Here is a 23,030-nt window from a genome sequence, read left to right as displayed (position 1 = left end):
TTTTATTAGAATTACTACTGTTAATTTGTTATTTCTGAAGTGTATGTTCCATTTATAATGAGAATTATGCTTAGTATTGCACTGGTATATTTAAGTATAATTGAACGTTGATGTTATTCATGCTACTTAGAGGTAAAAAAAGGATTTATTTTAAGGTAAACTTTAGTATATCTTTTGTAAACTTTAAGGTAAAAGGACTACTTAGAGGTAAAAAAGGAAGGGTAAAAAGCGTCCTGAAAGTGTTAAAAGATTAGCAGACGTTTGGCCTACGTGAAGTCCACTTACGCTGAGGTCCACAAAAAGCCCAATGTACACTGTTTTGTTTGCCCATTTTATTTAACGTCCACTGATATTTTTGTCCACCATAGTTTTATCATATTTTTGTTCTTATTTATTTCATTTGATTAATTCTAAATTTCCTTAACACTTTTTATTTTTAACAGTAGTAACCTATTAATTTATCAGAATTCAAACATAAAGAACCGTATGTTCATTACCACATTAAAATGAAAAATATTATTTTTTTCTTATCAGCTGCCTAAAATTGTTGATTAACTCAATTATATTATTATTATTATTATTATTATGCTTTTACGGCCAACATGGGACCACTTAAGTCAATTTTAGTTGGATCTTTTCTGAGAAAAGCGTGTTATTTTACTCTTCCGAGCTGCCCAGTATTTCTTCATCCGTTCAGATCTTGCTTTCTTTTCTTCATCCGTAAACACCCTCTTCGTTGTATTTTGTCGTTTGTCTGTCTTTTGTTTAAATCTAATGCTTTTGTCTTTTAGCTTTGTAATTTTTCCAGTTTTATTCTGCAGGTCAGTCAGGGAAATTCCCAATTCTTTCATATCTTCTCTAATTTCTTTGATCCATCCTACTTCTAGCTTTTGGAACCAGAGCTTTTCAATGATATTTCTTGACAGTCTTGTTTCTGGTGTCCGTATGAGATGACCAAAGAAAGAGATTCTTTTTTTCTGCATAGTATCAGTAACAGGCTCTATTTCTCGATACACCACCTCATTTGGCACAATCCACCATTGGCCTTCTTTTTGGTGTTTTTTATTGATACACGTTCTGACAATTCTCCTCTCTATTTTCAGAATTTTTTCAGATCGGTTTTTCTGAGTGATTTTGAAAAGGGTCTCGCTTCCGTAGGTGACTTCTGGCTGTACTACAGTTTTATAATGTTTAAGTTTTGTTTTAGCAGAAAGGCATTTTTTGTTATATGTTGACCAAGTTAATTTTTGGGATTTAATCATTTTATTTGTCCTGTTTTGCCATGTCACTTTTTCATTTAAATTATAAGTTATTATTTCCCCTAGATATTTAAATTGTTTTACTATTTTAATTTGCTGATTGTTTACCGTAATGTGCTCTATTACCAGAGGATCTATGGCCATTAGTTCAGTTTTTTCGAAAGAGATATGAAGCCCTATGTTTTGTGCTAGGTTCTGAAGGCTCATGATTTGTGTTTTGGCTTCTTGAATATTATTTGCTAAAAGAGCGAGGTCATCTCCAAATCCTAGGCAATTTAGTGTGATGGAGTTTTTCTTAGTACCCATTTTTATATTTTTGGGATTTATTTCATACCATTTTCTCATGACAAATTCGAGGGCGCAGTTAAAAAGGAGTGGTGAGAGGCCGTCTCCTTGCCTCAATCCAGTTTTTATGTAGAAGGGTTGAGAGAGTTCACCTCTGAATTTCACTCTGGACTGGGTATTGGTTAAAGTTAATTTTATCATGTTTACGAGTTTAGGGTGAAGGCCCAGGTTTCTCAGAATATTCAGCATGGTTGGTCGGTGTATACAATCCATAGGCCCTTTTAAAGTCAACGAAGGTGATTATTAGTTGTTTTTTCCGTCTTTTAAATAAGTCCATCATAAGTTTTAGGGATATTATTTGCTCCGGGCAAGCTCTCCATGGCCTAAATCCCCCTTGGTATTCCCCAAGTTCCAGTTCAAGTTGGTCTTTGCATCGGTTGTATATGATTCTCGACAGGATTTTGTATGTGCAATCCAGGAGAGATATGCCTCTGTAGTTTTCCGGATTAGTTTTATCCCCTTTTTTATGTAATGGATGAATGAGGGCTGTGGTCCAGTGTTCTGGAAGTTTTTCTTCGTTCCATATTTTCACGAGGCATAGATGTAGGGAAGTTTTGACTGAATAAACTGATGAGTGTTTCCAGAGTTCTGCGAAAAGCTGGTCTTCTCCGCTTGCTTTGTAGTTTTTTATTTCATTTAAGGCTGCGAGAACTTCTTGAATTGTTGGCGGGTTGATATTTACTGGTGAAGTTTTAACTGGAGTTTCAGTGTCAATCTCAAAAAGCTCTGGGGGGTCGTCACAGTTGAGGAGTCTATTGAAGGTTTCTGCCAAAATTTCAGCATTTTCTTTATTGGTGTGGGCCATATTTCCTTTTTTTCCTCTCAGCATAAGGGTGGGTGGTTCATATCTTTGAAGAGCCTGACCAAAAATTTTATAATAGTCTCGGGAGTTAGTTTTCTTGGAACTTTCTTCTATTTGCTGAATCAAGTTTTTTTGGGCTTGTCGTTTGGTTCCTCTTATAATTTTCTGAGTTATTTTCCTTTGTTTGGTGAATTCATGGTTAGATTCTTCAGTTTTCTGGGTTTGGTGGTTGATCCAAGCCCGGTGTCGGTCTTTGACTGCTTTGTCACATTCTTCATTCCACCATTGGTGTTTTTTTCTTGGGTTTATAGGGGCTAGTTCTTCAGAAATTTCTTTCAGTTGGGATGTCAGCTCTTTTAAATTATTAGTTAATTTGATTTTTTTTGTTGTTTCTTCAAAAATGGCATTGTTTATTAATTTATGTGGATCATAAGCTCTTTTGTTTTTAGGTTGGGATTTTTTCTTTTTATGCGGGGTGAATTTTATTTTAACTTTAATTAAGTAATGGTCCGATCCAGTATCTGTTCCTCTCAAGACTTTTACATTATAAATCTCCTTGTGATAATTCCGGTCCATGCAAACATGATCGAGTTGCCATTCCCCTTTTTTCCAATCTGGGTGTTTCCAAGTCTTCAATTTGTTTGGTTTTCTCATAAAATAGGTGGATTTTGAGATCATATTATGGTTTCTGCAAAATTCGACAAGTCTTTGGCCGTTCTTGTTAGTTTTCTTTTGGGCAGGCCATTTTCCGATAATATCACGATATCTTCGTTCTTTACCAAGTTGGGCATTAAAGTCCCCTATTAAAATCTTGGTGTGGGTCTTATTTATGTTGTTTGCAGTTTGTTCAAGAAGTTCCCAGCGTTTGTCCATCTCTTCTCTATCTTTTTTAAGATTGTTTTTGTTATTGGTGGGAGCATGGATATTTATTATGGTGTAGAATTTATTGGCTGATTTTAAAGTTAAGGTTGAAATCCTGGGGGAGTAAGACTTAAATTCTACGACTGAGTCAATTATTTTAAGATTGATTGCAAATCCTGTTCCGAACTGTGGGCAATTCTTCATCACACGTTTCCCGGGGATTCCTTTGTAAATTCTGTAACCCTGAGATTCAAGCGGCTCTCGATCGGTGTTTCTCATTTCTTGAAGTCCTGCGATTAGGATTTTTTGTTTGGCCATTATGTCTGTTAAGAGTTTTTAGTTTGCCAGGTTGAGTTAGAGAATTAATGTTGTGAGTGGCAATGTAGTTTATTTGCTTGTGTCTTATCCTCAATTTTGAAGTTGTGTTGTTTTTGGGTGTTTCCAAACGCTCCGATTCATTGTTATCTTTTAAGCAGCTGCCCACCGGATCCGAGTGCAGCATTCTCTGGTATTTACCAGACGGTGGATTTTTTCTTAAAAGACCTTCCATATTTGACTTTCAAAGGCAAGCCTTGGGTGGGAATAAATTCCCGAGTTACAACTCTGGATGTGATCCAGAGAGGTGATTCCGATTTAGTTCACCAGTAGAAATCTCCACGTTTCTAACTGGTTATCCAGACGAACCAACGTGGAGGCGCAAACCGATTTTCTTAATTGAGATTTTAAGTATGGAGAAAGTTTAAATCGGTTCCGTAATCATTTCGTCTGATTAACTCAATTATTATTATATTTTTCAATTTTAATATTTAGAATATCAGTAATCCATTACTAGTTTTTATGATGGAATCAATGGCATTGAAATTACATTTGTTTCAATCTTGTAGCTGAACTTAAGTTCTAGTATATACTCAGAATTTTTGTACTTTTTAAATGATAATATACAACTGAGATAGTCGTTATAGTCAGAAATGAGTGTAAATATATCCAGTAAATGTGATTCTTATTGTAATTTTTTTATACTTAAAATAAGTTCTTAAAAGCAGTGTAAATTTATTTGCTCAACCTTTCTCTTATGTTGTATATGGTGTTTTGAATGAATGTTCTGAAAGACTTCATAATAACATTTAGCTTAAAGCAATATATTTTGTTTTTATATCTCCACTGGTTCTCGAGATATATGTGACTATCTTGACATGAACCACAAATATATCAGAATGCAAATCTCTTTTCTTTTTAAAATTATACATTTGTAAAATTTAGGATTAAGAAGTATTTAGGAATTGTTACAGCTTGGGCTCATTATTGGAGTGATTTGTATGTAAATTTACATACAGGTTTATTTATTTGTGATTGATTTTATTTTTAGTTTCTTTTTTAACATTTCATTCTTGGTGTTTTCATTAGTTTGTGTATTTTCTCTGTTCGTAGCAACTTTATCGTGAACCTGTTCATTTATCTTCTTATTAGTAACAATAAAATCTGTGTTTTGCTGAATTGTGTTTATATTTATCTTGTTTTCTAATGGGGAAAAAACCTGTAATATAAACTGGTATTTGAAATATCATGTCGTAACTGTGATGGACCTAAATATTTTTAAGTGCATTCTTAGCCTCGCTGCTTTCACTACTGTACATGTTTATGATTTTTTCTGGTTTGAATAGCTTTTTTTTTTTTTTTACTGTGTGCATTATTTTTAGTATGCATCTGTGAAGGTCTGTAATTTTTATAATCTTTATATTCTGTTATTTCCTGAAGTATATTTGAATTTACTATACTAAAAATTGAATTTACTATGTATTATATTATATTGTATGTATTATATGTAGTATACTTTCATGCATATTCAATTATTTATTTCATCATATTTTTAAACATTTTGTTGTAATTTATTTTATAAAGTATGTATATTTTATTTAATGTATGTACTTCTCTCATCAGTTAGTAAATGTATAAGTGAGTCTGGTAGGGTTGTGACCATTTAGAAATTGCATCTTGTTCTATCTGAATAACATGATACTGTTTCCCGTTATTATTTTTCTTCACATTTCTGTTTCATCATCTCCTTGCACAGGTATGGTACATCGTTACATTGTATATGATATCGGAATAATTTTTTATACTGTCTTAGAATAGTGTACATTGCCACATTATTTATTTTTTCTGTTAATTTCTTTTTATAAAGAAAAATTTTATCAATCTGGTACATTAACTTCTTAACTTTGAACTATACTTTTTCCCAGTATTTCACTGGGAGATTATTTATATATTTTTGAAATTTAATTCTGAAAAAAATATATATAGTATTTAAATTCTTTTAAATAATCCACTTGGTACAGAGTATTGAGATGAGACATATCTTAATTTTTCATGAAAGTACTTATGTGGAATCCTGCATCCTCCTCAGTCAAGATTGAAATAAAATAATAAAATAATGAAAAAATTGTATTTTTATTTTTAGATTTTTATTATGCAATAATGGAATTATTTTAATCATAACTGAGGATGTGGGATCCTGTGAAAGTACTTTCATAAAAAATGAAGGCAAGATATGTCATATCTCAATATTCAGTACTAGGTGGTTTATTTAATAGAATTTAAATATAATTTAACAGTACAGAGGAATAATATGAGTCTTTAAAAGATTTCAGTAAATATTTATATTTACTATATATTTATATATATATATATATATATATTTGTTTCAGTAAATATATATATATATTAACCATTTTATGTAACATTATGATTATAATACATAATATATATTAATTCTATTATTATACTAACATTAATATTTATATATCTTCTCTTTTTTACATATTGTATTGCTGTTATTATACATATTTTATATTATACATAAAATTTTCAGAATTAATTTTCAAAATCATTTCTTAGATACTCAGTCAAAGTAAAATTAATTAATTATTAAAAATCCCCCGGATTGTGCTGTTTCACTGTGGAATCCTATGCAGGGGAGAAGAAAATGATTAAAAATTCATTTGGTTCTGGTGAGAAATATTAATGCGTTTATTTTCTCATGATTTTGTGAACATTAACTATTTAATATACTATAATTTAACGTACCTATAATTACAGTATAATGTATATGTGGTGATATTGTTTATTAGTAGAAAATTTAGTAGAACGTTTGAACAGAGAAAAGTTGTGTAGTAGAACTGAATAGCTTCTATATTTTGATGGGTTTGTCATATTAATGTACAGTGTTTACTTTCAGCTTGGTGAAGAAAAGCAATAGGAAAGTTTGGATTGCTTGTTTTTTTGAGAAAGATTGAGCCATTTATTGGGAGTGACTTGCATCTTATGTACAATCACTCGAAACTGTTTAGAATATCACTAAAAGAACATTTGATCATTAAAGGACCACTTTGTTTTTGTTTCTTCTAGGGTTTAATTTTTGATTTTTCAGTAAAATCTAATGACAGCAATACAACTCAAAGAACCACAGAAATCATCAAAAGTGTGTATTTTAATTTAGTTTTAAATCAGTTCAAGTATGATTGAAAGTATCGAATAGAAATATGTTGTGTGTTATTCAGAAATAATCATTCTGCTTCTAGCTAGTACTCTCTTAATCATGAACACTAGAAGTATAATTTGTGAATTATTTCTGGTTATTTGGTTAGTTATATGAAACTATGTACACAAATACAGTAATTTTCCTGGTTGGTTTAGAATTAGAGAAGAGTAAAACCCAATTTAGAAGTTGTTTGAAATACTAATGAAACATCAGCAGTAAGCAATATTTATACTTACTGTTCATTATATTGATTTTAATTATAGCATACTTTACAATAATGAAAAGCAGCAATTCATTAAAACATTGAAATGACTGATTACCTATTGTCACAGTTTATGTTCAGGTGCTTGTTTCTTTTGATTACGGATTAGATTATTGATTAATCTTAATATTTTAATTATTAAATGCTATATTTAAAGATTAAATGAAATAAAGAAATACATAATTCTTTGCAGAAATCTGCAGCAGTCCACCTAGCTAGGTGTTGTCACCCGGCATCAAAGGCAGAGCGTATGTATGTGGACTGGATGTGGTGGATATTACAGGGACTACCATTTAGTCATTTGGTAATATAAATTATTATAAAAAAAGTTTATTCATATTTATTATTGTTTTATCTGTTGTATCATGTTCTTTTGGAAATGATTTATTTATTGCATATTTTATTATAAAATGAGTGTGGTAAAAATAACACTAACAGTTAAAAAGATAACATTTTGATTTTGACTGTTTCTTTTAAATAAATTGAATAATTCCAATCTAGTTTATTTACAGGTGATTCAGACCACAATCTCTAATAATTCTAGTGAAAAAAACCAAACATAAAAGTTGTTTGGAAATTGAGCTCATTAAACTGATCTCCTTCATCTCTTAAATTAAAAATTATGAATTATGAGACAATGAGCTGCTAATTAGAGATTACCTGTCAATTTATTTTATACATTTACTCATCATAGGCTTTTTTAAAGTACAGGATATGCTTTTCCTAATAATAGTGCAAATTAAAAGATGAACATACACTTCCATAAGATATTTTTTTATGAAAGATATGTATATTTTGTATATACAAAGAGTGCCAATGTTTCACTTTTAAAATTATTTTTAGAACATTTATTTCTAAAGTTACTTGAAGTAGTAAATTCAGGTTTTTAAAGAAGGGTATGTTCAGCATTTCATTGCTATTTGTTATTAATAATAAAAAAAAAAAATATATATATATATATATATATATAAAGTCAACAATGTAGCCTCTCATCGTCACAGCTGTTGGAACACTGATTTCACAAAGGGTAGTGTTAGCCACATCTAGCGACAGCAGGTCATACCAGCAATGGTTCGCGCGCGAAATTCAAATTCCCTGAACTTTTGGGTAGCACCTCGTATATAGTAAAATTGTTTATTTTCTTTTACTTTCAAATAAAGAAAAAATCTTACAAGTATATTGTAATTTTGTATTTCAATAAGACCATACCTTTACTTTGTTGTTGTATCTTACTAATTATGCTAATCATCTCACTAAACTGACTAAAAAATGTTGTTTTAAGTGTCACTATTAAAGGAAGTGAAGTAATTCTTTTTCTGTTTAATTTGTTTGTATCTTAGAAAATTAATATGAAATTTAAAAATGGAATGTACAAGTTTTGGTGATGATATTATGTTAATTGAATTTTGTTAAATGAATTTTATGGAGTAGAATAATTTGTTCAGTCTGTTCTTATCCAATCAATTTATTTAGCAGATCATTTCAAGTAATTCTTTAAAATACTTGTTAGGTGTATAGCAGCAGTTATATGTGGCTATGAATTGCAAAGCCAGAAATAGAAATAGGGAAATTACAAAACTTTTTAAAAGTGATATCAGAGAATATTTAAAAAATTGATGAAGTTAAAAATGAAAATATCAGATGATAAATCACAGAAGAGAGAAGTTTGACAGAATCATGTGAAAATATTGGCTCAGTGGTCATGTCTTTAAACACCCGAGATTAATTAATTTAGTATTAAAAGAAACTAGTTTTGGTATTGAAAGAAATTAATATTTGTTAAAAAATTTAATAAAGGAAAAAATATAATAGTACATTGGCAGTTAATTGAGGCTCTAGAATGTAGTAAATATTTTGAAATTATAGTATTAATATAAAACACAAAGTAGTAAAAACTGTAAGGAACAAATCAAATTATTGACAACCATAAAAACAGTCAAAATATATTTATTTTTGTGTATATATGTATTCTTTTATTTATAAGTATATTTGTGTAGGTTAGTGAATTGTATTTGGGCAAAAGGTTATCAACTCTTGTTTGTATTTATATATGTGTTGTAATACTACTTTCTGAGTTTGAATCCCAGTCAGGCTTGGCATTTTTCATGTGCTATAAAATTTATTTAACATTAAGAAACTGTAATTGGACATCGGCCTGTTGTTTCTGGTATAAATAAATAAATAAGACTGAAAAAATCTTTCTACATTAGTTACGAATTGTGCTAATTAAGTTCAGAAACTGAATTAAAGTATATTGTTGTATTTATTTTAAAATGAATTAAATAAATTTTTAATACTAACTCAGATTAAGTGAAAAAAATTTCACCCAGCCAAATACCATAAAAAGAAATTTAAAAAAAAAAGACTGATTATTAAGCAATTAGGTTTTTAGTTTTCTTCAGTTTCTTATCTTATTTTTTTATTTAGGAAGTTATTTACTTTAACCAATTAAAGTGTTTATCATTTTCTGAATGGCAGGCACGTGGGAAGAGTTTAATCAGATCCTTTCTGATTTGGTAAGAAAAATTTCGGTTACAAAAAAATAATTTTTTTTTTTTTTTTTTTTTTAGTTTAACCCTAATTTTATGGGAGATAACTGCTATTGAGAGGTATCAAAGGAGAAGGTTATTAATATTAAGCTGATAATACACCAAATGAAGAGCCAGATTGAATCTAAGAGATTTTATTTTGACCACCATATTTTTTGTCATATCTGACGCATTAATAGTTCGCAGAAATTTGGAATTTATATAAGATATTTTTCATTACATCATTTTTTTTTCCATTTACTTTAAAGTTAAATATACCACGGTTATCAATTTCAGTCCATTTACTCTATCCACATAGCAAAAGAAAAAAGAAATGTTCCTTTTAAATATCTTCTTGTGTTGAAGTGAATTTATTTTAAATTCATGAAGTAAATCTCAGGCTAGGGTGTTGGACCCTAAATTGAAATTTCAAAAACCTTTCAGATAAAAGTTTTAACTTATTTGTGCTTAATTTTTTTCTGATTAAACTGAATTGAAATAAGTGAAAAATGCTGATAACACAGTTGCAGGACTTTCCCATCACGCAGCTTTTTTCTGATACATGGCTTAAACACACAAACACACACTACTTAATTAAAAATATTTATCATTTTATTTAAATACAATATTTTTTGTTTATTTGATTCAATGATTCTAACTAAAGCATGTGCGCGTTCATTTCATCCATGCAAGTGTGGCAGTACTAGCAGCCACTTTAAATAAATTTTTACACTTAAATATTATTCATTTATTTAATTCTTCTGCTCACCTGTGACATCACAGCAAAGCAGTAGCCTGGCCGCTAAGTGGGATGTGAGGTGTGTAAGGGAGATGGCTGGGTTAAGACCTCACTTTGATGGGGAACAAATTTGTGGATCCAACGAGATGTTAATAGATAAACTGCAATGACTGACCCTTTGTACTACCTTCTACAACATTTCAAAATTGTTACTATTTTTTGGAATGGGGTGAAGTTTAGTAGAAATATTTTTACACAAAAGATTTTTTTTATAATTGTTCACAAAAATATTTTTAAATCAATGCAGTGAAAATCACCCCCTTGTACTGCCTACTACCTTCTATATCTCTTCAAAATTAAAACCATTTTTAGGGGTGGGGATGAAATTTAGCAAAAGTTTGTTTTACAAAAGTTGTTTAATTTCTTAATATTCACAAAATTATCAAAAAAAAAAATATATATATATATATAACCTTAATTATGCAAAATCTGGAGACGATTTCGATTTCCCCCCCTGACCTTTTGAATTGAAAATTTAATAGCATCTTTGTCCCTACTGTAGAAATATTATAGCCAAGTTTAGTGAAAATTGGTCGATTGGTACTGGAGATATAAGGCAATTTACATGCCAACGCACATACATACATATGCACATTTTGTTGTGGAAATTGTGATGCATTTTTTCAGTTTTCTGAGATCCTTAGGGGTCAGTTTGTCAAGATTCAGTGAAAACCAGATATGCCCAATTTTGATAGATCATCTTACTTTCCCTTCTATATAGCTATAGCTGCTATTTGACGCGAAAGTAAAAATGTCTGACTAAATGGTGGTACCACCCTAGCAGTGTTTTTGAAATGATATATAGCATGTCATTTTTTTTTATAATCAAACTTTCTTATGGTTAAGTTTTTATTCAAATCAGATCCCTGGTTCTTTAGTTATAGATTTGCAGCGTAATAGATTGATTGATTGATTCATTCATAGTATTCTGCCATTAGGGCAAGTTCTGTCATGGCTGATGCTCTCCACCTTATTATTCTATCCTTTGCTAACCTCTTTGTTTCAGCATATTTTCCCTTTTTCATAATACCATCTTATCATTTGAAATCTCTTCCTTTTCTTTCATTCACCAAGCCTTCTATCGCACCCACTAATAAACACCTTCTTCTCATACAATGTCCTAGCAAGATCCTTTTTCTATATTCAATCACATTTAGCATTTTCCTGTTCTCTCTAATTCTCCTTAATACTTCTGCATTTGTTACATGGTCTTTCCACCTGACATTTATCTTTCTGCTCCACACCCACATCTCAAATGCCTAATTTTGATTACTGTCTCCCTTTCTCATTGTCTGCATTTCAGCTCCATAGAGCATTACACTCCAAATAAAATATCTCATTAATCTCTTCTAAGTTTAGCTTCTACACAACAGTCTTCCTTCTTATTAAATGCCTGCTTACTTCTTGATATTCTTGTTTTAATTTCTGCTGTACAAGTCTGGTTGTCAGTTATAAAGCTCCCTAAGTACTGAAATTTCTTTTTCTGCTGTAAAACTTTATTCCTTATCTTAATCTCAATCCTCTCCTCTTTTCCACCTAACACCATACATTTTGTCTTCTTTTTGTTGATCCAAATACCCTGTCTTTTGCAAGCAAGCTTCATTTAGATATCATCAAGCATTTCAATTAATTTACTTTGGTTCTCCACCAGTACTCTCATTACATCAGCAAAATGTATGCATTATGTTCTTCTTCCCTCGATCTTTATTTCTCTTTTTTTTCTATTCAGACAGCATTTAATTATTTCTTCTAGATATATACTACACAGTGTTGGTGACATGCAGCATCCTTGCCTCATTCCCCTTCAAATCCATATTCTTCCTGTCATTTCATCTTCTACCCTCACTTTTTTCTCTGGTTATAGTACAGCTTTTTTTTTATTAGGAACCTTGTTTTCCAGTCAACTCCTTTCTTTTTCAAAATTAACAGAGATTTATCCGATCTAACTTTCAAACCCCTTTTCTAGATCAACAAATGCAACATACACTCTCCGCCTCCTTTTCATGTATCTCTCACCTATTAGCAGCCCTATAGTGTCCATTGGTCCAATACCTCTTCTAAACTCGTACTGTTCTTCCTCAATACTGCCATTCAATTTATTGTACATCGTCTTATTTAGAATCCTTAATAGTAGCTTAGTTGCATGTGATATTAGGCTAATCGTTTGTGTTCTTCACACTTCTTTGTATTTCTTTTCTTTTCTTTTCTATTGATACCATTATTATATCCTTGAAGTCCTCCAGCCACTTTCATTCAACTTTCCTATTGCATATATCTAGTAATAACAATTCTCCTGTCTCTCCTAGTGCTTTGAACAGTTCAATCAGTATTTCATCACAACCCTTGGCTTTTCCTTTTTTCACTATGTTGATAAAAAAACATTATTGAAAATGTTCAAATTAAAAAAATACATGCTGAACAATATTTTTATAGTGTATTGGAATTTGTAAATGCTTTATTTATGTGGTTTTATTTTTCATACATTAAACTCTGTATTTATTTATGTTCTACTTCATTTTTCTAAATGTTTAATGAATGTGTGTAATAATATGTATGTGACATCTTATATCATTCATATAGTTTGTGTGGGCAAAATATACATGCATATAACACAAATAAAGTATGGTAAGTAATGTTCATTCATTTCAGATCAAAATTAGTAGTATTTGTATTAAATATGATAATTAATTCTTTTGCAGGTCAGGGTGATGGACTGTTACCTTCATGAAGGTATTAAAGTATTTTACCGTGTAGCGATGGCTGTTCTACATTTATTCTATAAACATTCTTCCAACCAAAATTCTGATTGGATGAAAGAGATACAAAATCATGGTTATGATGCTGCTCTCATGAAATTCTGCCGACAAATCCCCGTACGTTTTTGATTTTGGTCAGCAGTACACTGATACTATTACTATTATTTTTTATTTTATATATTTTATCTTTTATTTCATTTTTTATGATTATTCAGTGGGTCATTTAGTTGTTATTTACCTAAAGGAGGTTTTTATTTAGAAAAGTAAGTAGAAAAGTTTTATTTACAATTCTTTTCCAAAAAATGTTTTAAATATAAATTCTTTATGGTTAAAATATTTTGTGTTAATTTTATTAGAATAAGAGCTTGATACAGCAGGTAGGTAAGTGAATGGTATGTAAAAATTAACTAGCAGATATCTACAAGAAAGAAAAAAAGCAATAGTTATAGAAAAATTACTAAATTAAATGAACAAAAAGCAGTAAATGGTTTGTAACTATGCATGTCAAGCTATTCTCCTGTGCATTTCACTGTGCAAATCTAAAATATAAGAAATTTCAAAGAATAAACCACTCAGACATTTGAATTGAATACTCGAACTACTAGTTGAATTATACTTGAAATATGACTACTTGAATTGCTTGAATAAATCTATGGATGCGATCGTAGGCTGGAGAAGCAAAGAGTATTTAAAAAATCATCAAGAATATACACCAGAGGAGATGCATATCCAGTGGTCTCTGACGATATTGGATGTATTCCAATGTATATTACTAATATTTCTATTCTGTAACACAGTGCTGAAGTCAGAGTCTTGTACTTCCTGATGTCTAATGAAGCAGTTTTTTTTATGCACTTATGAGGCATGTACATTAATTTTCTTGTAGCTTTATATTCGTGATTATCTGAACAAAAAGTTTGATTATTAACAAAAAATGTTTCCTTATGCATTAGTGAGATAGTCAATTTAATCTGTTTAATTACTATTAGAATTTTTATTTTCATCAACTATTTGACTTGTTTGCTACATTTTTCCACTCTTGTCTGCTTTTTGTTAATTTTTTAATCAAATCTTATAAAATCTTAAATCTACATATTTCATTTATTCTAATCTTTGTCAGTTTTCTTACTTTTATTTTTTTCCTATAGATAACAATTTATTTAATATATTTTATATATATATATAATAAACAACAATTTAATTAATCTTAAATTTCTTATGATGTTAGCCCACTAACTAGTTCTTTTTACAATATTTCCTGTAAAAATTTCTTTTCTGATTTGTCTTGGAAAAATTTTAATTTATAACTTTATTCACCCATTTAACTTCTTTTTATTATGTAGTTTTCAGTTTTTGCAATGCTGTAATTAAGCACTGATCTTTTCCTTTTTACTGACTTTTTGAAGAAAAGTACATATGGTACTGTTTTCGGTCGCACAGTGGGAGTGAAGAGGAAATGCATTTTCTTTACTTTTTGAGATATGAGGAGTAAAAAATACCACTCTTTGGTATTGCTGTAGGTTGCACGGTGGGAGTGAGGGTGAAATGAATTTTCTTTACTTTTTGAGGTATGAGGAGTACAAAAATACCACTCACTTAAATTGTTGTTTGTATATATATATAAAAGCCTATATATGTGTAAAACTTTGTGGCTTGAAAATCTCCAAAACTACTTGATCAATTTCATTAAAATTTAGGTATACTATAACAGTGCATCTGAAGTTGTATATGTGAAAATTTAATGAAGATTGGTTGAGTCATTCTTGAGTTATGCTCAATTTAAGGTCAAAAGAATTTGAGTGGGGTAAGTTAGAAATGTAGTTTGTTATAGTGCTGCAAGTTGGAATGTTGATGTTTCTTTTTCTACTGTATCTATTGTTAGCAATATTAAATGAAATTTTAAAACAATATTAGTTTATTAAATTCAAATTAAATTACGAAAAGTCAGTCTTCTTGCACAGAACTGCACAAGAGTTTTTTTTTTCATGTAATCTTACTGCAAAACATTTATAAATATTTTAAAGAACATCCAATATTTCTTAAATCTATTTATATTTTATATACTACAAAGTGTGCTTAAAAAAACTAAATTTTTGCAGTAGCATGCCAACCAGTGCACAGAGTGTATCCTAACAAATGGCACTGCCTGGTGGCATCTTTCAGAAACACCATACCATTTGATGCATCATGTTACCATGTTAGATTTCAAGCTGCAACAGTTGGTATAAGCACATATACCAATCTCTTGATCAATTTTTAACAAAGCGAAAATGAAAGATCTTGGAGAACATGTTACATTTTGCTTCTACCATAAAACTTTCACTTGATTCTGCTTCAGCAAGCATTTGGGAAAACTTTATGAGGAGATTGCAGTGCCGATGAAGATCCCAGACCTAGATGACCTTCTATGTCAACAAATTACACTAAATTGATCCAGTCTGAACTACAATTCAGGAAGATTGCTGCTTAATTATCCAAGAGATTGTTCTGGAAGTGGACATCAGTATAGGATCATGCCATGCAATCTAGTGGAAAAACTTAACATGCATTACAGCTCTGCAAAATTTGTGCCATGTTTACTGATCGGTGATCAGAATGAGAATCATATTAACATCCATCAAAACCTTCTTGACTGTACTAATTCAGATGAAAACTTTGAAAAGCATTCATTATAACAGGAGGCGAGGTTTGGGTTTATGGCCTTGATGTAGATACCATTGTTGCAGTGGTTAGGGAAAACAATCTCTTTAACCAAAAAAAGCTTGCTTGTCAGTCAAGCAGGAAGTTGATTGAATCCACAACTTCCTGGAAAGTTTTGAAAACAGTTTTCAAAACTGGAAAGTTTTGATCTGTTATCTGTTAAGTTCATTCTATGTGGTCTGAAATAAATAAGGGCTTAAAATTTAAGTACTTATATTACATTGTTTGAGAGATGCTGTATACAAAAAGAGGCAACTTTGAAGGAGGCAGCTTTATCTAAAGTTGTAAATATATTAATAAAGTCTTTTTAACACACCTCATATGTGGTAGCCTTCTTTTTTGTGTTAAAGTTCCTTGTTTGTTCTAATCTGATTGTGATGTCTTTCCTATTTCCTCTATCTTTTTTAATTTTATTGATTAAATAACAGGTTTTTTTAATTACTGATGTAGTATTTTATCTTATTAATTTTCCTAGCACCACTAAGTTGTCTAATTATAGTTACATAGGTAAAATGAATTTTGTAACACATGAAGAATCCCAAACCTTACTGGGATTCAAACACAGAAATATCCTAATGAATAGTAAAAACACTACCATAGAGATTGGAGTGGTAGGTTATGTTTTCCTGTATTAATATTTAATTCTTTGTTCACTTTTTTCTACCATGTTTAATTACATTCTTTACTTATTTCGATTGCACAGATATTTTACAATCAAATATGTGTAGAACACACTAAAAAATGTAAAAATATGTATATATCTCCAAACAAAGCCTTTTAGATTTACCCCAAACATGTAGTTTTCTACTTTAGTAGCATCATTATCTTCTTCTGTTTGTATTTTTTGGCTTATAAAAAAATAGATTGTTTTCTCTATTTTCATTTTACCACTGTTGGTATGTAAAACCTATAGAGGGTTTATTAATTTTCATTGAACTATAGACTTAATATGCAATTTCACAAAACTAAACCATTCATTGTTGGCTGAACATCACATACCATAGTGTGCTGATCATTGTTTAAAATAACTATAAATCATTGTTTATAATAACTATATCTTGTTACTGTGTTGCCAAATTGATTACCTTCCAATGTAGCTTAACAAAAAAATTTACCAATCTAAACTTAAATTGTTTGAGATTTTTTCTGGCCCTCTTAAATTTTCGATTGGTAATGCTTTTTGATTGTTTTTAAATTCAATTCTTTTTTGTAGTTACAATTCAAGTGTAATTCTTTCATTATATTGAAATGAAGAAATACTACTATTCTCTAGTCATTCATTTTCTGGATCTGTTACGAGACCCATCAAAAGTTATTCTTTCTTTGCTTTCGTTCATCTTATCACTGCACATTATTGTTTTTCTACATTTGGTCACCAATTGTATGGTTTCACTTCTCATAGTTAATAAATTTAAACATTGTTTATGGTTCATTCTAATTTTATGTTTTATTGCGATGTAATATGACTTTTTCCAAGATTTCTTATTATTTAGATTTATACTGTTCTAGATTATGGTGTAGATTTCTACCCATTTATTAGTTTCATTGGGATGATAAGTAAAACAAAAACATTTACAACTTTAAATTTATTCCAAAATATGCAGATACTCAGTTTGGTGAAAAAAGAAAGGGATGACTACCCAAAAAGAAGAAAACTAAACTTGAAAAGATTTGACATTTCCATTAGTACACAGTCTATGTACTTGAAAAATAGAGGAGAACTAAAAAAATTGGGCCCAGGAAGCAAGTTTAGCAAGAAAGAAAAAGAACAAGAGGGTTGGAAAATTCCACAATTGAACAGCATGTGTTTAATTTGTTTATGCAAGCATGTGTCAATTAAGATAAATTGAGTAGGCTAAAGCTGAGGAATTGACTGCTAAACTAGGATATATAATTTTAAGGCCAGCTCCAGGTGTTGAGTAGTTTTGAAGATTTTTTTAATGTATTTTCTTTTTCTTTTTTGGAGTTACAATATGTGCAGTATTATTAAATTTTTGTAAAGGAAAGTTAGAGTTTACATTTTGAAACTGGACTTATTTTAATAAAAATTAATAATTTTATCAAAAATCTTCCATAATATTTTAATCAATGCGGAATCTAATCTTTAGTTTTTTTGTGATTTGTGTGCAGTATTTTCTCTGAGCAAAATCTCATATAAATCAATGAACCTTGATATTTTCAGTTTATATATTAAACTATAACTTGCCTAGTTTAAATTTGTGGCTAGTTAATCTAATATTTGTATGTGGATCATAATCTTTGCATTATTTGAATTTCATTGTATACATAGAGTACGTATTGTACATGTCAGTTGTATTGTTGTTGTATTGTACGTGTCAGTTTTGTACATTGACAAATGTCAAGAAGGGACAGTTGAGAGTATCTTTGGAATTGTCCCAAATAAAATTCATCTAGCTCCTCTGGATAATCATAGTATTATAACATTTATGAAAGTAGATTATGGAAAATGGTTGAAAGAATCAAATCTCGTAGAACATAGTATGAACACATTTTTATTCTATTTATAATGTGAGGTCACTAAAAAGTAATCGATCCTTTTGTGTAATTTCTTTTTGAGGGTTTTCTGCTAAAAGGATTCTAATGGTTGAAAGTAAATCTACTCCATTTTAACTGGTTTAGAATTCAGGGTTTTTTTGTTTTATTCTGGTTTCATTAGGGCCAGTTTTTATAGTGTTAAATTTTTAAATATACCAATACCTATTAATAATTTATATTAACATTTACCAGTGTGGTTTTCCTTATTATTTAACCGATTTTATAGAATTTCATCTTCTCACTAATATATTCAGTTTATCTTACTGCATATTTATTTAAGCTGGGAGTAGAGGTTTTCTGTGTTTTTTGTACTTCTTTTAACGTCTGTGCTGCCTAATAATTTTGCTATTACAGAAATAGTTTTCCTTATTGTAAACATTTTCCTTAATTTATGACTATCATTTTGAACCCTGGAATGAAAAAAGTATTCTAAAATTCAGCTTCTTTATTAATTCTGACTTCTGTACACTTATACGTGGATGCAATGTGACTTGTTTTATATAGTACATATGGAGATCTACATTCTGACATGTTCTGTTTATTTATTTAAAATTTTTTGACAGTTCTCATTTGATAAATAATATTTTTATTTTTTTGTAGTAAGAATGGATATTTTGCTATGTTCAGAATTTTTAGCTTCTGCTACTTTTATGTAAAATTTAATTTCTTCTACTTTTATGTAAGTTTACTTACTATCAGCTACTGCTTGCTATCTGTCAGTCAGGTGACCAATAAATCAGTGTGGAGTTAACGTAGCGTTTATTATGATGTAGTATCTTATTTTGGTACTCGGTAATATTAATTTTTTTATGATTTTTTTTTAGTTACTAACAATGAGTTGGACCTTAGCCTGCATTCATTAATATGCAATAGTAATAACAGAGTTGTGGGTTTCAGCTGGTTTGAAAACATTTAGTAAATTTTATAATAATGGACTCGTCACCTGTATTAATTTTTTCATTAGTGTATGTATTACAGCTGCATTCAATCAGCTAACTACTTCAAGTGGTTACTGAAAGGAAACATATGAATGATTACTATTTTTGAGATATTGGAAGTTATAAGAATCTTATCAATGAAGGATTAATATCAACAATTGCTGTTTCCTTAGTGAGCAATGTTATCAGGAATAAAAAAGAAATGAGAAGTTTCTTTTTTGTCACTTAACTATTTATGATACAGAAGTTGTGCCTTTTATTATAGAGTTAATTAAGATTCAAAATGTTTAATGCTATTTTTATAGAGTAAATTTATATTTAAGAGTAGTGAATATTGCTTTACAAGAACATCATAAATTCTAGAGAAGAATTTTGTGCTTTTTCTTTTATGAAAATCCCTGACACTTCAGAACAGCAAAAGAATTGAAAAAAGCTATAAGAAATTAGAAAAAGTTACGCATACAAAATTACCTTAATTTTAATATTACCCTGTTGTTATACAAAAATTAATTCATCAGTTGAAATAATCCATTATCAAATAAAAATCAGTTAATACTAAAATGACCATAGAGATCAACCCCCCCCCCCCCACCTTTAGTATATATGACTACTAGAAATTTAGAAATGCTTGCCTACAGTGGATGTATATGGATACTAAAGTTTTTTCACCTGGTAACATGTTGATCATTTATGTCTTTGGCCAGTATCTCATATCAAATAGTCTGCTGAGTATAGTTGGCCATTTCTAAAGTTGTTTTATCAAATTAATAAACTGCTGACAATTCTCAGTTTATACTACTACATTATAAGATCTTAAATTTAAATTTTTGGCAAAAGTCAACTCATAGCGTACATCTACTGCAAGTCAAGTTTATATAGTTTAGGTGTATGATCTATGAAAACACTGGATTAAAATAGAAGGTTTTCAAAATCTTAATGATCGTTTAATATCACATTTATCCTCACAATTTCAAGAGAAAACTTTTGCATTTAGACCTTGTATGTAGTGGAGTCTTATGAAATAACTTTAAATTATTTATTTCAAATTTTAAAATTATTTCACTGTAAATATTACCTTCACACTTGTGTAAATGATTATTAGTAGTTTAGTCTTTATCAGTCAAAAAGTTTTAAATTTGATATATATTCAAATCTATTCACTGTGAATTTCTATTTTCCTAAAATGTAGTAGGCCTGTTGTATAAAATATATTTTTTCTGTTTTCTGTATAGTTTTGACTAATGTATGTAGGATTATCTATTATTTCTTAAGTCCTAGTTCTAAATATAATAAGTTGAGGGAATTTTTTTGTAATTTTTGTTAGCTCTTTAATAATTAATTATTAGCTTGAATAAAATTGAACTTATTTTGCAAAATAGATTATTCTATAAAACTGAACCTGTTTAACCTAACTGGAGCATTTTGCCTTGATTTTGTCCTTTGACTAATCAAGTTTAAAACATTTGGTGGTGTCAGTAAACATAACAAACACTTTTTTAATTTCAAAATTAAACATTTTCATTTTAGAATCACTATATATTGATTATAATCTATGTATTGGTTTGGCAATGGCACTGGGGTATACTTTTGAAATGTTTTGTTGCATTTTATATTCACATTATTTATTTTCTTTAGTAAAACCAAAACTTATTTCTTGAATATTAGAGATTGACTACGGAGAGTACATTAGATTAAGGGTTTTAAGGTTTGTTATGCCTGGGGTAGTTATTTAACAATGAATGTTACACTTAAGGTCATAATTACATGCCAGAGAAAAATGTATATGTTATTCAAAGATATCAGTTGACAAGAGGTAACAGTTAGGGCAATTGTTGTTGTAATGTACTAATTCCTGTAATGTAAGTTATGTAAGTAAAAGATAATTACTTTATGAAATATATATATATTTTTTTTAGCTTAAATTTTAGATACTGTTCAATCATGATATTACATGGGCTTCTTTCTTATAGCTGCTTCTTATTCTTCTGGAAGCCAATTATTTAAAAACATATTGTTCTATCTCAGTTTTATAAAAACTTAAACCAGTGAACAGTAGATTATAAACTTAAATTAAGTAAACTTAAATTAAGTAAACTTAAAATGAACTTTAATAATTTTTTTAGAATAATAAGAATGTAAAATGATAGTGTATTCTTAAAGAATAGCTAAACATAATATTAAATATCAAATTTAATAAATAAACTGTAACTTAACCTATTTGTGTACTTTGCTTTTAAGTAACCACAATATATATATAGAACAAGAAATAGTTGAGCAATTAAATATAAGGCAAGAATTGTATGTGAAAACTGGTCCTCCAGGCTGAATGTTTTTAAAAGGATTAGAGCTCAACTAATAAAGTGCTGTTAATGATAATATGTTAACTGTGATTAAAGTGCATTTAATGTATCTCTAAAACTATATAAATATTAAACACATAAATATTAAACTAACATTACTTCACAAAACATTTGAATACTAGAGTTTGTTGAGGTATCTTAACTATTATTATTTACTGTAATTGTAAATGTGACAATCTAGAAGATACACAATCAAATTTATCTATATTGAAAGGTAAAAACATAAGGTTGGCAAATCAGCCATTACCAGAATACAAACATTTGTTAAGATATTTTGACCCACATAACTTATAACAATGTACTTTTTTGAATTGAAATATGTTGTTAATAAATAAATAAATAAGGCTTATAAAAACAAGTCATTTAATTATCATATCAAATCAATTGATGTGATAAAAGCAACTTTAATTGTCTAGCCCTCATTGAAAAATTTTGAAAAGTCGAAGTTAATTTGCTTTAAAAACTTTAATATTCAGTACAATTGTGAATTCCACTAATTAAAAAATAAGTTTTGAAATGAACATGGAAAATTCATTACCAGAAATGATACTTGATGAGCTCTAAACAATGCAAACTGAAGATTTAAGTTTGGAAAGGAAACTTAACCGTAATCAGTTTCAAAAATAGTTATACTTATTTCATTTATGAATAAAGTTAGGTATAAGTCTGAACTTAATTCTTAAGATTGGTTAATCTTTGAATCAAGTGTCTTTTATTTGCCACATCATCCTGTATTTAGCTTGTCTGTCAGTCAGTTATGTATTAAAATGCATTTATTAATAAACAAATACTTCTTACTGTACATTTATTATGACGTAAGCTATTAGTTGTCATCTTAGCTGTCTACATTGGTTGTTTTTTGAGGTGTGTACTTTTTGCTGTACTCTCAGGCAGTTTTTTCTTGTTGTGTGTGTATGTATTAACTGATTCTCTGATGGGTATTTCAGTAAGCATGTGATAATTTTAAATTAGTTTGTTTTTTTATTTGATGTTTTATGATATTGTAATTTTTTTGCATAAATATGGCTTGCCGTAATAAATATCCTGTGTCTGAAAGAACAAAACTTATTATGTGTTATATCGTTGATAGTGAGTCAGATTTTAGTGATGAAGGAATATTTTCAGACGAATCTTACATTCAGAAGAGGATTCCAGATTATTTTAATCTCGGCTTTCATCTGAAAATGAACATTACTCAGGTGACGAAACTGAAGGTGATAATCAGATGAATGATTATGCCCAGAAAAATTTTGACAATGAAGTAGCTAAAGACAATTTTACCAATCAAGAAATCAAAAATTTAGAAAATAAAAGTTATTTTACAAA

At 29.2% G+C, this 23,030-nt stretch overlaps 1 protein-coding gene across 3 annotated transcripts in view; it reads left to right on the top strand.

Annotated features, from left to right (window-relative positions):
- The window catches only part of sky (GTPase-activating protein skywalker), a 260,488-nt gene that overhangs the window by 177,307 nt on the left and 60,151 nt on the right, over positions 1–23,030 (top strand). For all 3 annotated transcript variants that reach the window (XM_075357069.1, XM_075357070.1, XM_075357071.1), the window contains 2 exons: positions 7,261–7,371; positions 13,094–13,267. In XM_075357069.1, coding sequence (XP_075213184.1) covers positions 7,261–7,371; positions 13,094–13,267 — 285 coding nt within the window. The remainder of the gene's footprint in view (positions 1–7,260; positions 7,372–13,093; positions 13,268–23,030) is intronic.

This window comes from Lycorma delicatula, chromosome 2 (genome assembly GCF_047948215.1).
Source record: "Lycorma delicatula isolate Av1 chromosome 2, ASM4794821v1, whole genome shotgun sequence".
Classification (NCBI taxonomy): Eukaryota; Metazoa; Arthropoda; class Insecta; order Hemiptera; family Fulgoridae; genus Lycorma; species Lycorma delicatula.
This window is presented reverse-complemented; position numbering and strand designations above follow the sequence as displayed.